Raw genomic sequence first — 16,840 nt, forward strand, 5'->3', positions numbered from 1 at the left:
GCATGGCCTGTGCTTCTCCTAGAGCCTCAGTGGCCCCAAGGAAGAGACATCTCTTCCACTCGGCATTCTTAGCATGCCTGAACTCATGAAAATTACAGACACCTGTATTAGAAAGGAGAGCAACATTTTCTGTCAAAATAATGTTTCTAAGAGCTTTAAAAATGAGCGGAAACATTTTATAATGGCCCTGATCCAATTCCCTTCCTTGCAAGGTCAGTTAGAGCTTTCAGCTGACTTAGGAGGCGTTCGAGGATACCAGTCAGTTTTAGACAAAAAGTACAGTTCCCATTTCCAGTGAAGGAGCCAGGAGTTTTAGAGCATAGCACAAACAGGCAGACTTGTAAGCTTTCACAGTGGCTATAAAATTTGCCCCATTTTAGCTGACAAAGTTTATCATGACAAATAGAAGAAAAAGGCAGCTGTTGTGAACACACTAATAGTGCCTTTCTTACTATCAAAATACGTTAGATGCCAGCACAGTGGCTAAATGAATTGCCGACGAACGGTGTGATCCTTTGATTCACTTCATTACATTTGAGGAGTGGACACCTGAAAAAGCCTTCCAATTCCTGGCCCTACTTGTGAACATGCCCTAACTGAAGCAAGTAAGTCCACACCATAGGATTTGCAGTGGGAAAAACAAACTCTGTAATTTGCCTCAACTATGTTGAAATTTCTCCCTTTTTTTCTCCCTTTTTTTTTTCTTCTAAGCAAACACAGGAGGCCGAATTTTGCTTTATGGAATTGCTATTTTACCCATTAATTGGTTCAAGAGTTTATCTGTACAGGACCATACAGGTCTTTCAGACAGCAGAGATGCATGTTCCGTATAGTCTGACATATATTTCCTTCTACACGTGCAGGCATTTTTCATTTCACCTTTCGCCAGCTGCACATCATAACAGGTGAACGATGGTATTGCTCAGACACCAACATCATCATCACATCAAAGGAACCCGCGTGCCGCAACAAGCCTGCTTTGCTTGTTCTATATATCCGTATTTTCAATGGTGTTTCCTCAAGTCTAATCATGATGAATTCTCCAGATGCAGAAATACAGACTACCGCCTAGCCAACCAGTGCGCACAGTTTAACTTGTGACCTGTTTGTCTGCAACAAGTGTCGATGGCAAGACAAACAAAACCTATTGTCGCTATTACTTTCAGCACGTTAGGAAGTCAATTTTGTCAGAAAACTACTAGCAACGCATTCTGCAATTATTACATTGAAGTGATCAGGTGGTAACGTCAGCTAATACAGGTAGTACTTCCCAAGCTTCCAGAACACATAATTGCAAACAAGTGTCACAGATCAAAAGAGCAAATGTTTTTCAGCTCTGTCCTGAAAGTCTGGTGCAATTTCCGCTTGGTAGGCTTCTTGCTCTTCCCCAAGAGAAAGACAATGCACAAGTGACAGTGGCTTTTGGATCTTCAGGAAACTCCTGGCCAGATCTCAAACTCAGACTGTTAGAACCACAGCTCCAGAGTAATCCACTAACCAGGGCAGAGCCCCTGTGCTGACTGCTGCAGTAGCTACACAGTGTGGCCCTGCTAACTCCGTGCTCACTGCGGAGTCTTTCTAATATGAGGAACCGGTCAAAGACCAATGCACGGCCTTCCTTGTACCGCACAGGGAAGGTGGCAGGCCAGATCTGTCCCAGAACATTCGTGTATTTCCAACACGCACCTTTCTAGGAAAAAAACACGGTACTGAACAAATAGCTAACACAGAAGTTACCAGACTAGGCAAGTACTGCTCAAGGCCGATAAATGGCCCCATGCAGTCAACCAAAAGAGATGATATGAGTTGCCCACAGTTTTTAAATAACTATTAACAACTATATGCTCAGTTATTAAGACAAAGGAAAAAATACTTGTCCTGTCATCGCTTTGCATATGTTTTGCCAGTGCTTTTATTTGGGCCCCCTCTTGGGGTTGGGATCTTGCTTCCTATACAGGAAGGTCGAGCTTTTGCTCCTGAAGGACCTGGTTTCCTGAAATACTGGCCACCTATTTTGCCTGTGAAGAGAAAATGCAGATCGTTATTGCATGCACACCTAGTCCTGGTCTTGAATTTTATCTCCCATTTTGATTCTCAAGATACGTTAAGTCTGAATGACCGATACTAGCAACTAGAAGTTGGCAGGCATCCAGTCAGAGGTGCATTTCATACCAGGGGTGGTAGGCCTAAACGGTCAGTGTTTCTTTCCTATCTCTAGGAAATTGCTCAGGAGCTTTAGCTCTATCCAGGCAGGATTTAAGTTCCTTCTATGCTTCCAAATTCTAAGCAGAGGCAAACTAACTATCATTCTAGTTAGCAAGTAGCAACAGCAAAGCCGAAGACAGACAAACAGACATGATTTTAGGTCCAGTTCAAGACTGGAAACTGTTGAGTTTAACCGCATTCACCTATGACAGATGAAGGAGAGAATTCAACAGTCCTTTCCAGGAACTTGCAGTGGCTGTGAAACGTGGATATGAGCAAAGCAAATATCAGACAGAGGAGGAAAGGTTTTGGATGTTACAGGCCAAAAGAGTTTCAGTGCTGCAGGCAGTCAACATAGTGTGTTTGTTTAACTTCCGTGTTCAGGAAATAAAAGGATTTTGCATGTGCTTCATAAATAAAGACGACTGTTAAAAAACCACTTGACATCAGCATCAATTTTGCTTTGCTGGTGAAGAAGCTGCACAATTGTAAATTCTGCCTGGCTCCTGGGCCGGAATTGAAAAGGAAAAGCAGTACACAGCACTAACTATTCAATTCATCTCGCAATTAGGATTAGATTAGCATCCTCTGATTGGACATTAAAAGCTAAATCGGGCTCTCGGTTCTCTGTGTCAGCACTCAGGAGCCTTCCGGAATGTAAACTGTTTAGTATCACCACTGATTGTTCTATTCACAGCCATACTATTACACAGAAACAAGGCCAAACTGATCAAATTATCAAAACCGCCAGTTTTGCCATCAGCTGAGCTAATGCCCTCGTTTTGAAATTATTGCTTTTAAAGGGTTTTGAGAATTTGCTCCCTAAGTATACTGTAGTCTATACCAGCATGAGAAATATCAGTTTGGTGACACAAATGCACAGGGCGTGTTGAACAAGCAGTTAAGAGCCAGCTTGCTTTCAAGAATGAAATGCTTCTCTTAAGTAAAGGCAACCCATAGTAAGAACCCATAATCGTCATTATCATAAAATAATATCTTACCAGGCTGCACCAGAAGAGTTTTATTTATTGGGCATAACCTCCGTTGATTCATTTTACAGCCATCGTTGCCCATTAGGTGAGACTTCCAGGCCTAAAGTAAATTAAAAAGAAGTGATACTACAAACTCAGCAAAATTAGCAGATCTTTTTATCTAGTCAGTAGGCATGCACATACACTTTTTAAAACATGGGGAAAATGAGAGCTGTATACAGACTTTATGGCAATGGCATTTTAATCTGCTTGCTCATAAAAGCATGAACACCTTATGACTTAGTAAGTGGAATAGCAATTAATATATCAATTTTTTAAATAGAACTTAAAAGGTACATCACAATAAAAAAAAATTCCAGCCAGATACTAGGAAATAAAAGCAATTGATATTCATTTTGTTTTTTAAATTTTCTTAATTATCAACTGAGTTTGAATCAGGAAGAAACAATGTACAAATAACATGGAAAATCTTTTCATCCATACATATTTTAAACTGAAAAAGCGTGGGCATAACTACAAGGTTATGAAAATAGCTGAAGTATTCAGCAACCTGAAGGAGTAGGAGCGGTATTAAAGAAAAATGTGACAGCCTCTTCAAACTAGGGGCTATGTGAAATCTCCTACTTACAGAATAATTTGGGCAGAAACAAGAAAAAAACGTAAAATCCCCAAATCCAACCACCACATATGTTTCTCAACCAATGTTTCAGAGTTGGTTATGGTATTTTCTGAGCTCCTCACGCTGGGAAAAGCAAAAAGGATTTGGAAAAAACTTGGTTTTGAGAACAGAAGCACTACCCAGTGGTCATGTCCCATTGAAAGGAAGAAAAGGAGAGAGATTGTATATCAGCCATTGACATTTAATCAGATCTCACGCTCAGTATGGAATTGCTGGCTGCCTCCCAGATAGACTTTTTCAGCCAATTAAATCATATGCAGAACTACTTAGATATGTTCATAATGTAGCGTTAGGCGATTCATATAAAAGACCAAAACAGATACTTTAATCGCTTTTTATATAATACCAATATATATTCTCAATTGCTGAAAGCACATTTGGGACCTGGCATATCAGAGATTTCAGAGCATTAGGCAGTTACAGGAAACAGCGTGCAGAAAGCAGAGAGAGGCCATCTCAACTCTCTTGATAATTACAGCAGTTCTGGCTTACTTTCTTCATGTCAATTTTTTCTTACACTCTAGTAAACAACGTCTTAATCCCAGATGCCCTGCTGGATGCACTCAGTCTCGTCATGGTATTTTAAGCTGCGTAACATCACTCCGAAACCCAGGGCTGACAAGCGAACTCACAGAATCTGGTAGCGGTTGGGAATTTGGAAAGCCGTAAGGTGTATAGCTGCCTATGCGGGAGGAGAAAGGCTGTAGCCCTGTGGTTCCCATTTGAGCGTTGAAGACCCAGGTTCAGATATGGTCCCCAGAGCATGAGATAGCTGTTATAGACCCCATCAATAATCCAGGCAAGTTCTTAAGTCGCTGGGTGTAAGCCAGCATTAGAAGAGGACACGAATTCAGTCCCAGTGACGTAACAACATCAGACCAATCTAGAAGGCAGTCTTACCTCCTCTCCGGGGGAAAAGTTGTCATGGCACAATGGGCAATGGTTTGCAACATCTTCTGGTTTGGCAGCTGGAATGATTAGGAAAATAATGTAAGAATGGCAAAGACAGGTTAATTTCAAATACGAGAGGAGAACCTGCACAAAGAAGGACGTAAAACTACCCCATGGATAAACCAGCTCCTGCCCTATTACTGTTAACTGCTCTCAAAGAAGACCCATGTTTAATCATCTACATCAAAATAACATCAAGAGGAATGATAGGGCTTAAACCGCAAGGATGTGGTAGCGGCTTTCTGTTCTCCTCACACCTCCTCCCCTCAGGCATTCATAGAAGTGAAGCATTTCAAGCACTGGGAAATTCAGGCATCTATTCCCGAAGTGTTCCCTCCTGCAGATTTACTTCAATTTCTAAATCCAGTATACTAAATAGAAGTATTTTATTAGTAGTATTAAATTAGTAATTTAGCAGTACCTAAATAGAAGCGGTCTGACTTGCCAAAAACACACAGTATTTGAAAGTCTGACTGACTTGACTTTCAAAGTTCAACCTTCCTGTTCGAAACTACTCACCATTGCAAGTCTTGCTCTTAATGTGTTTGGGCAACTCATCTTTTGGAAGGGCCTCACTGCATCGTTGGCATTTCCCAAAGCTGTCCTTTTTACCACAGTCTGTCAACAAGTGCTCCGTCAGGCTTGCTATTTCCACCACCTGCAACAGCGCAAGAGGCACCCATGAAGATTTGTGCTGTATCGAGTAAAGGATAGTATTTAAAGAACTGCTTATGTGATTTTTGGAAGTCAACTCTCACTTTCCAGAATGACAAAGGGAAAATTAAATTTTAGTCCAGTTATTAATACAATCTAGAATGCTGCTCTTTTCGAAAAGCACTACCCAAGATCACACAGTTCTCTTCAGAATTCATCTACCTCAGCGTTAAATATCTTATAGCACCTTAAAACCAGAATAACAACAGTTAACGTCTTGTAGTAGCTCTAGAAAGTCTATGCCTAACCTGTTTGCAGTGCTCACATGTGGTTAACATCAGGCAGTGTTTCCAGTAATGGAGATCCAACCCTTCCTCTGTGAAGGATTCGTCCCTCACACCACAAAAAATACATAAGCTAGGAAAAAAAATACAAACATCAGTAACATCATAGAGTGAAATGGGTGAACCCTGTTTCTTCTGTTAGAAACTATTCTGAAAAATAGCTAACATCTCAGTATACCTTATTTCCCCTATACAGTCCTGACGTTAGGAAAGGGCATGAACAGATACTATTACATAATTTATGGTAAATACAACTATAAAGCATTTGTTCATGTAGAAAGACATAATTCCACAAAAGCACTGAGAACAGGTCACTGAAGCTGGCTTTTGTATCCTACAATACACATGAAAGATACAGAATATCTTTGCCTTATTTTATATGGGCAGTTGAACATTGAACTGTGGCAATTCCTTATCCCACAAGCAACCACTCAGAAAACAAGTTCAAGGTCACACTATCAGAGAACTTGAAAAATCAACAACATCTAGGATTGCCAGGAAATAATTTCAAATCTGTTAGAAGAGATTTTCATTGTTTCAATGCTGAAACTATGAGCTTTGATCTACTGGAAAAATGTTACTATCATGATGAGCTTGCAGGTTATAAGAAGTGCTTAAGGTGATTAGAAGCTGCTCAACTAACTTACTTATCCAAGTAATTTGCAACAGAGGAATGATCATCTGGAATCTCTGCTGCTGCAGGCTGTGGGCTTTTGTTTACCTCGTAACCTGTAAAAAGAGAAGTATTAAAACTAAGATCACATTTTCATTAGTTTTTGTGCATGCCTAGAAATACTGCTTCTCTGGTTCTTAACAGCAAAAGCGCCCAACAGAGGCATACCATTGCCATATCAGTAAACAAGCACTGAAAGACAACATACCTGTAAGGCAGTTGGGAAACTATTGCTTTAGTGATCTACAACAGTAAAATATCGTAGTGATTATTTTTCAATGCAGTAGATGATCTACCTCAGGTTGGGGAGAAATCTAAAGTGGTTTCAAGCCAAGCCATGCTAATTTCCTATTGGAAATTAACTGATTTAGCTGATGGTAAATTTTCTTTTGTGAACTTAATGATTACCTCTATGTCAGGTTGAGACTCAGCCAGTCGGAAGCACTCTGGCATGTTTTCAGCTGAGATAATTCAGTAATCCATTAAGCATCTACAGAGTTTCAAAGACATTTTGAAACACCTCTACAATTCTTAATACTATTTGAGATTACCTACCTTGATACTTTGGCTTCTGAAAATCAGATTCTTTCTCCTATTGAACAAAGACATTTAAGTCAGAAATTTCCTTAATGACAATGATGCTTGCTGGGGAGAAAAAGAACAGATTATATCCTGGAATTAAAAGTTTACAAGCAGAGCCAATGCATTAGAACGCTCGTGCCTCTGGTCCTAGAGCAAATTTCTCAGGTATTGAGGCAGCAATCTTCGGAGGCTGGAAAACAGTCCTACTTCCTGGCATTGGTGTAGCTGACTACGTTTCTAAGGTTCAGACATAAAACTTAATGGAAGGGCAGTACAGCATGCTTCTGGGGGGCCTTGATGCACCCAGTACGATTCCTATATTCTAGCTGACACAGAAACACTTAGACTTGTAGAAACAATCTCAAATTTCCCATACAACAGACAAAGCTGTTATAAACAAGAATCCAAATTTTATGCTATGGTAGGAAAAACCACTCCCCAGATTTTAAGATGGACTGCTGAGGATGAAAGTCAGTTAGTGTAATGTCATGGAGTCTCTTTTTCTTTTTTTTAGTTTATAATAAGACAACAGTAATGTTAATTATCTAAGCTGTGGCACCTGAGGAAAAAAGGATTTAAAAAAATAAAAATCAAAACCAAAACACCCTAACCTTTCCAGCCTGAACTTCTGCTTGTATCTCCTTTAGCGCTGCCAGCTGACCTTGCAGAACTTTTATTTCTTCCTTCTTCTGTTTCTCTGCTTCTTCTGTTATTGCCTTTCTCTGTGCCTGTCAAGAAATACTCTGGCAATTACAAAAGCTTTTGAACAATCTGTCATATAGAAGAGATTGCAAAACACATCAGCGTAGAACAAATGGTCAGTGTAGCACGAGAAATACCCTGCTCAGTCAAATGGTTGGTCTGTTACAGTAACACCTCCCTCCCCTCAAACTCCTCTGTACTAACCTGAAAGAAACACATAGCATTTACTACGTGCTCACCCTTTCTGAGCCTAGCCAGCAGAAAACGTTGTACGTGTACTTTCCAAAATGATTTTGTATTATTTCAGAAGTACCATCTTGGTATTCTTTGTAGGCTCTATTTGTAAGAGCAAGTATAAACTGAAGACCAGCTTTGTACTCTAACTGGTGTTAGCCACACAATTTAAGATACTCTGCTATATACCTCATTCAATGTCTAATATAGCTACAAAATCAGTATGTTGTTCAGTGGAATGCAATTCTTAAAGTAGCTACGTATGTTCTACAATCTTATTACGTACCCTAATTTCAGCTTCAGAAAGTTTACCATCTATTTTAGTAAATCCATCAAAGAGTGTTTTATAGAGAACACTCTTGCGAACGCTTGCGTCATCGGGAGGAAGATATTCCAGTATAGCAGCCTTGTGCTTCCTGTACATATCAAAGATAATCCGCAAGGCTACATCACGAACTTCATAAACTCTGTGTTCCAAAGCTCCTGTTGCAAACTGAAAACAATAATAAGTAATAATTTAAAAAAGCCTCTCTTGTCCCATGTGTTTTTTAAGGACTTGATTATTAGTCTAAGACAGTTATTTCACTTCACTGGAAGAACTCTTCATACGGACAGGTTTTTGCAAACGCTTTTTGACCCAGTGATTCTTTTTTCCCCGTATTGGCATCATGCTTCCTCACAAGGTTGTGTGCGGTCACCGCCAAGAGGCTCAAATTCTCTTTAGTACTTCACCAAGCACTCCAAAACAGACAGACAAGCCCTAATACAACAGCAACAGAAAAAAACTTCATGTGCTGTAAACTCAGGCTCCTACCTTCATGACATTGCTGACAGTAAACCCAGAGTTTTCAGTTCCCATGTCCTTCAAGAGGCATTCCACTAATTCCACTTGACTCATTGCCAGATGTGCTGGGGAGTTCGGTTTTAATGGTTGAAGCAAATGAACTGGAACAATCTGAAGAGGCTTAACCTCACTGCACAGTGCCATTTCCTATAAACAGACAGAGAGTCAGTCTGCACGTAGGAATGCTAAATGAGGAAAATTAACTGTCTTTGCAAAGTAGAGTTATTCTAAGTCACAACAAGTTAAGTACAATGAAATAAGCCTTCCATAAGAAGTAGCTGCTTCTTATGTTCTTCATATGTTCTTATGTTCCTGTTACTTTAGCAGCCAGAAGTTACTTGCAGGGGTTTTAAAAAGATTATGCAGATGCTTGGTCTTGCTTTTGGCATCAGAGAGAAAGCTACTGAGAAATCAATAAAATCTTAGACATGCTCAGAGGAGCAAGTTGTAGAACTGGGTTGTAAGAAGAATTTCAAGAACTCCATCTTACATTGCCCTATCTACTCCACTTCTGGGACTGAATCAACACATTTACGCACAGAACTACTGTTCTTCCTTCTAAATTCTCCTGGAAAAGAGAGCCTGTAATCCTTCAGCAGCTATTCGCAGCTGCTCTTTGCTAGCACTGAGCAAGGAATGGACTGTGTCTTTTAAAACGGGCATTTTCTTTACGCTTTTGCTAAGTTGACTTTCAAAAGTTGACTGTCAAAAATGCAATCAGAGTGCAACACAGTCTGAGGAGTATGTTGCACCTCCTTACTCTCATCTCTGTAGATCTCTTGCAACTAAGAACAGAAGAGTTACACCCTTCTCGCAGCTGCAGCGGCTGCTATCTCCCCACACTGTCCCCCACAACAAAGGTGACAATATACTGCTAGAAAAAACACCGCAAAGATATGAAGTTGGTGCTACCACTTTGCCTGCCATTAAGGCGTAATCCTTTACAGCAGCAAACTCTGGACTTGAAGGCAAGTCTGATTAGACGTTACCCACTTCTAAGCTCTGTGACATTCTTAATGCAAATCAAACTGTAATCTGGAGAATAACACCTACCTGAATGAAGTTAGAAGCCACAAGGCGAAGACGGGATGAAGAGTCTCCCGTTCTAGAAAGCAAATTTGGAAGCATTTTTTCCACACAATGAGAAGTTTCTAGTTTTCCTAGTTTATGTTTTGGTATATATTGGGTAATGATCATTTTTAAAAGTTTCAGGGAAGCTTGAAAAACCTAAGATAAAAAGAAAAAGGAAACACTGAACAAAAATAACACACAGATGCCTGTTTTCAGACAATATTGTAAAATCTTTCCTGTAGTTCTAAAGAACGGCAGCAACAGGAATCTAGAGTTACAGTAGCACTCTCAATGGAAGCTATGTCACATATCTCTCTTTCAGAAAACGTGTTGCTCAGGCTTAGGTGAAAGGTTTCAGAATTTGCTTTATGAAGAGTAACACAGCTCTTGATTTTTCTTTTCCTTTTCTTCTTGTTTAAGGCTTATTTGAAGCCTAAGTCTGCTTAGGCTGACTGTAATCTCTCAAGTTGGAAACTAAAACTTACTTCATTGCTGTATTTCAACTTTACAAAAACAAAACAAAAAACCCCAAAAGGCTGAACCACACTATGCATTTACTGCATCAGCAGTTGTTTCTCAAGCTCATTACTCAGCCCAGAGCAGTATTTTCCACACTGCTGAATGCTAGACAGCGCCCAGTCCTTGATCCCAACTAAAAGCTGACATTTCAGTTGGTTTTGAGTCTGGTTTGATTTTTGGTGGTTCCTTTTTTAAACTTACTTAAACGTAGTTTTACAAACTATTTGTTTAAATTATTTTAAGTGTGTTAACCACACGATTCCACAGTTTTTGCTGTTAGTTCTTCACTGGAGCATTTCTTATCAAACTTATTACAACTTACCGAAGACACTATGTCTTTGATGGCTCTCCTTGCAAGAAAAATGGCAGCCCTCAGCATGTTCTTTAAATCGTCCTTTGGAGTGTTCACTGACATTTCCATCAGCTTCTTATATACTGCCAGTAACGCATCTTCTCGATACGACCAAGTTTTGGAATACGCTCCTGCAACCTGAACACAGAACAAGTTTCTCTCTTAAAAGGTCAATACCGGTATTTCAGTATCTATGCCACAGTTATATACAGAAACAGCCTGAAAAGAACATATGAGCTTAAGCATGAAATCCCCAGGTGTCTCCTACAGGAATCTGGCTTTTATTAAAAGCATCTGTTTTTGAAAAACTAGTAAGTGGATTAACAGGTCAGGCTCAAGGAACCATTTCAGGCAGCACAGTGACAGTTTCTCTCCCTACAAAAGACAGTGGCACGTAACGGGTATTCTGGCAGGGCCCGTACCCTACAGCAGTCTACCGGGCACTATCTGCTTCACAGCTCATCAAGTAATTGATCATAAAAGCTACACAATCATGTAAATGGTGAAAACAGGCACCCATATATCCAAGGTCAAATTTTAATCTCAGATTTTTAAGTAGCAGCTCTGAACGTGTAGAAAGCATATCAGTAGGTCTTTGTTGACATATCAAATCAACTCAACACATATGACAACAATCTATATGTTTATTTTGGTGTTCTTTACCAAAGCTGCTCCAAAGACTTCAATAGCAGGGCTGGCCTCCCGCAGCGCCTTCTCAGTCAATGGTTCTGGTTCCCCAGTAATGCTGCTTCTTGGAGTATCACTGACATCCTCTTCAGTCATCTCCGGCTCAAGGTACGCAATTGCTTCATCAGACTGTTTACAGGTAGCTGGAAGAGGTCTCTCATCATAAGGTAAAAATCCAACCTAACAGAGAAAATAAAATTTGCTATTCTAGAAATGACGTGGATGTGAAGTTGTTTCATCACTAATTGGATTCAGCTCATGCATTCTTATCCCTGCCAAAGCAGTATCGCTTTGCAATTAAGCACGAATGTTGAGGTTCCCATAATCATCTCATGAAGAAATGGAATCAGTACCTGTGAATAAAACTTATTTCTTGTCTATAGAATACAAAAAAACACACACAAGATGCCTGCGGTGGAAGTGCACACATCTACAGCAGCAAGCACCTGTTGACAGGAAGCCAGCACGTCATGAAGCTTTACTTGTTAAATTATTTTACCTCAACATCCTGTTAAGAGAGAATACTACTGCTACTAGAGTCAACGCAAGTCTTCCTCAGCTTTGCCAAAAGCCAGAGCAGCAAAACTTAAAGATTGAGATAACTAGATATTAGGATATTCTTCCTCTCTTCAGACATGACACCAAGACTCCTACCCTACAACCATGTTCCAACAAATTCCCTTGCTGCTGTAGGTTCATCCAATGTGATCTCTGAGAAGGAGATTTATTAAGCCATTAATGGAGCAAGCAGAATTCAGCTTCCACTATATGGGCTGTATGACCCCTCATGAGTCATTTAACGTCTATCTGCTTCCATTCATCTCTTTGTAAATCAAGCATAATCCCATTTTGCCTCAATCTCAATGAACGTTTGTAAAAAGCTTCCAAAGAAATTCGGGAAGGAAAAAGACCAATGCCAATTACTAGACGGGCACAGCTCAGTAATACAGTCAATTACTATATAAGCCATGAGAATAACCACAAAAGACCTTGTTGTTTTGGAAGGCTGAACACAAGATCATTTGCTCGGACAGATTTCTGCAGTAACAGAGGTACACTACTCACATTTTCTTTGGGGAACACTTCCCTGGCGGTTGTGCGATAAGCCACAGGAGGAGGAGAAGGGGACTGATGGGGAACAAAGGGCTCAGCAGAAGTGGGACCTGCTGACTTCTCTTCCAGCAAAGGCTCTGCTCTCCATGGCTCTCCTTTTTGCAGTTCTGTGTGCTGACAAGGAGGTGAATTTGTAGCTTTTGTGCGCTGAGGACTCCCAGTATAAATTGTAGACTCCAAAGGCAATTCAGGCAGCTTTCGAATCTGAGGGAGGGAAAGAGATTTTGTAAAGCACGGCTCACCACGTACTAAAATCACAGTCAGTGCAGCCGCGACTCCGACGGTCAACAAGATTCTGGTGCTTTCAAGTAAATACCAGACCTCGCTCACAGACGTGTAATCACATCCGCTGGATGCAGCTTTATGAAACAATCTCAAGATGATTCTGTGTGGATGTGTGTGTGGAGAGATTATAAAGCTTCCTGTTCTGAGAACAACATAAAACTATATATATCTTATCACGTTAATTCTGTATGGTTAGCCTCAGTGACAGCATAAGCCTGTTATATGAGAAAGCACCTTATTAATCTGTATTGGGTAGCCCTAAATTATGCAAAACATTCGGGATCCCAATGTCATTTACTTGAGACCTTAACAGTTTAATGTAATATAATTTATGGAGAAGTAAGCGTGTTCATAAAATGCCACTTGCAAGTCTTTGGCTAGGGAAATCCACAATGCAAACGGAAAACTTAAAATCTATGTGAAATTGTCATAAAATACCTGTGTAACAACTCTTATTCCCTGAACTTACTTTGGTTGCTCTGCCGTTTCTATTTAAAACACTCACATGGTAAAGGTTCCTGAATTAGGAGGAACAGTACCCACCATCAGCTCTGCATCCAGAAGGTCGTGGAGCTCCAGTTGCTGATACACCTTCAAGCGGTACGCTTCCATTTGCTGTTTCTTCTTTTTGGCAAGATCGTAATCCTCTTTCTCTACAGCATAGCGCTTTTCTACCTCATACCGTCCAAGCCGTTCCCCTACCTAGAAATGGTATAACAAACTAGCTTGGAATCACATTACCGTAAATATGTATACATTTCAGTATTTATAGCCAAGTTATTAAATCAAGCTATCTGATTTTAAAATTACTACTTTGAAAATGTACTGGAAATCATTACGATTCCACATGAACGCTAGGGTCCCTGATGGACCACCGGAACACTGTTCGGCCTAAGAGATGAACAGTCTTTCAACAATACCTTTTGCAAGTCTGCAATAGCTTGTTTGAGTTTCTTGGCATAATCGTAGCGTTCATGATGGACAGCTTCGCGTTTCTTCTCATCCAGTCTACGTATTATCTGAGCAACTTCTGGATCCTGGTACATGTCAAAAGCCAAATCATCCAGAGGTGAAATGGAGTCAGGTTTCCTGAAGACACAAAGTTAATAAAATAAAACTTTCAGCTGATCCAAACTAGACCAGGCTGAGCATATGTCTTCTCTTTGCACTAGCAGGGAACTAAAAAAGGGTAGACTGAGAACTACCTTAGACTGAGTAGATGTTTTGCCAGGGTATATGCAAAAGAACTTCCTTACCCAAGGTAAGTTCCATCTAAGGCAGGATCATCCGATTTAATTCCTAAGTAGTGGTCTATCAGCTTCTCTCTGGAAGGCTTTGTAGCAAGGGGGGGAAAAATAATAAATCTCAGTGCACACTCATCAACATAAATGCATGTTCAGGACAGAAATTCTGACTTGCCATAACCAATGTAAGCTATGTAACTTACAATACTTCTGTTTTGGGGCATATTGAAACAAGAGAATTTGGAGAGGTTGAAGATGCAAACGTTCCAACTGATTACGGTTCATTTTTTGTATCTGCAAATTGGGCTCAATTTTTGAGAACTTTCTTGCTTCAAGATAGCATTAAAAAAAAAAAATTAAAAAAAAAACCAATACAAGGCAGCTTTTCTACAGCACAAAACTAGCAGAAGAAAGATGCATTCCATTACGCCAAGAACCCTGTAACTGAACACGCGTAGCAAGAGTAAAAAGACAGGGATGCTTTGCACTTACACTGTTATTGCTGTCATTACTGTAGTCTACCGGATCTCCAATAATGTTTACAGCCACTAGGGCAACCTGGGACAGATTTAAAGAAAACGTAAATGCATGAGGTCATTACTTTTTCCGTATCTTATGAAAACTGAAACAAAAAATTTGGAACAAAACATTGTACAAAAAAAACCCCAAAACAGGACCTGTGGTCTCCAAGGTGGTACGGAAGCAAGGCAAAGCAAAGCACTAAGTGCTAAAGGTCCTTCACGCTTCATTATAAACTTACTACCAAATCTGCAGACCACATTGTAGAGTCATCAGTTGTTCCTCTTTCTGGTCTGGGATGGACATGAAAAGAGTCACTACAGAACTGAGGCAGACACTTGCTTTCTCTGTATCAGGATGGCTGTACAGCACCTCCACTTAATGCCACATCAGATCCTAAAGACTATGAGTGGCTTTGTCGTGACCGCAAAGCTGTTCTCAGAGCCTGCTGTGCAGTCTAAAACTCAGAATGAAAGGCAGTGCGCTTGGCTTGCTTTTTCTGGATAAGTTGCATGCACTTGGCCGTGATTCCAAGCCACTTATAACCTCTTATTTGTGTTTTCTGTTTTAAAGGAAACCAAAAATAAACCCAGGAGCTTTCAACCGACATTTTTAGCTTCTGCAATCAAGGGAACAGATTTCTATGCCTGTTCTCTACTACTGAAATGTCATCTGGCTTACCAAGTAAGGACTCTTAGCTCAACTTACCTGACTGTATAAGTTGTATTTATTGACATAATTTTTATGGAAAATCAGCTTCAGGTACTGGCCAACTGCATCCATATACACAGATTTTAACTCTCGTGCTTTGAAATCAGTCTTTTCATTGTCTGAGAGAGGGACATAACTGAGAAGGAAAACGTAACAAGTAAGCAGGGAAAATGTACAAAAACACAGCTGTATTTTTGCTCCTCAGGTTAGTACTTTGATAAGGTTTAAAACTCCCTCATAACTGAAATGTGTGCTGTTATCTGACGAGAGCCTTCATTGGCACCATGCCTCTTACATCTACGTCTTCAGCTTTGTTACAGATCTAAGCAAGTAGGGAATCTCTTTACTGCTCGCAGCACAGCGTATCAATATTGCATGCAAAGCATAATGAATATTATTTCCTCCTGAGGCCTGTCCCATCAAGGTAATAAAATCTTTTAGAGCTTGTTGACTTACCCTAGCCTGTGAAACCTCTCTGACTGATAAGGAGCAAAGTATTCAGGCAAGCTTTCACTGATGTAGAACTCAATTTTGCTGGAAATCATGTACTGGTGAGCAAGCAACTGCAGTTTTCGTATCCGACATCTCTCCACCAACTGCAGAACAATTTCCTGTGGGTACTGACAGAGTCTGAAAATGTACACAATTTCTGAATCACCTTTTTGAAGATGACTTCACTTCCAACAAACTTTCCAAAGTTATTATAGCTTAACTCAGAATTACAAATACTGTAAAGAAAACCCGAAGAGTAGACTAGAAACACTCTTCTCTTCATCACATGCACGTCTATGTTATAGTGTCCCATATATACCTAGAGGATGTACTGAGAAGGCTGGAGTTTTAGTACTAAGCCAAAGCAGTTGCAAACTCCAAGGAGACTTGACAAGAACAAAAATAGTTCCGTTTTCCTTTTAAAGGACTTTATTTAAATGCAACGCGATGCCTTTAGGTGGTAACCAAGGTGCTTTTTCCCCCCAGGATAAGGATTCCATGGAATTCAAGTAACTTCTTTGTTTTTATGATCAGTTTGGTCTGGGATGCCGTAAACTACTCTGACCACGCTTGATATATCTGCTGCTCATTTTAAACTCAGCACTTCAGACCTATGCACGTTCTTCCCACTGGCAGTACCTGGGCGATCGCCATCCATTCACTGTCGGTGCATGGACCATCAGCTCTTTTGCACTGAAGCCGTCTTCATGTCCTGAGGAACTAACAACTATAAAACCGATCTTGTGTGGCATCCTGAAGAAGTGATCTAGTCAAAGCAATGATGTTTCAAGCTTAAATTCATCCCTGGAAGAACAATAGAAGAACACTGAAACACTACAGTCAAAGAATTAAATCCAGTGTCCATCAAGTCAGTAGCCGATGACTACAAAACTGAACTTTCTTTAATTAATATTGGCACCGCATTCTTACGCTGAACATTCTACTAGTAGTCAGTGAAATGAGGGCTCAGCCAACCTGTATAGCAGT

General features: G+C 40.2%; 1 protein-coding gene across 1 annotated transcript; it reads right to left on the bottom strand.

The window, feature by feature from the left end:
• Nucleotides 1–1,881: 1,881 nt before the first annotated feature.
• Nucleotides 1,882–16,605, bottom strand: CEP104 (centrosomal protein 104; the record flags this gene model as incomplete). Its single annotated transcript, XM_082009312.1, has 21 exons — nucleotides 1,882–2,018; nucleotides 3,207–3,297; nucleotides 4,777–4,844; nucleotides 5,347–5,485; nucleotides 5,790–5,898; nucleotides 6,473–6,554; nucleotides 7,054–7,090; nucleotides 7,692–7,808; nucleotides 8,303–8,509; nucleotides 8,831–9,007; nucleotides 9,914–10,087; nucleotides 10,773–10,940; nucleotides 11,466–11,669; nucleotides 12,555–12,806; nucleotides 13,431–13,589; nucleotides 13,808–13,976; nucleotides 14,144–14,220; nucleotides 14,624–14,689; nucleotides 15,359–15,497; nucleotides 15,818–15,991; nucleotides 16,493–16,605. 21 exons carry the CDS (start codon nucleotides 16,603–16,605, stop codon nucleotides 1,882–1,884), a joined length of 2,859 nt encoding a protein of 952 aa, XP_081865438.1.
• Nucleotides 16,606–16,840: the final 235 nt, after the last annotated feature.

This window comes from Phaethon aethereus, assembly GCF_964289735.1.
Source record: "Phaethon aethereus genome assembly, chromosome: 21".
NCBI classification, from domain to species: Eukaryota; Metazoa; Chordata; class Aves; order Phaethontiformes; family Phaethontidae; genus Phaethon; species Phaethon aethereus.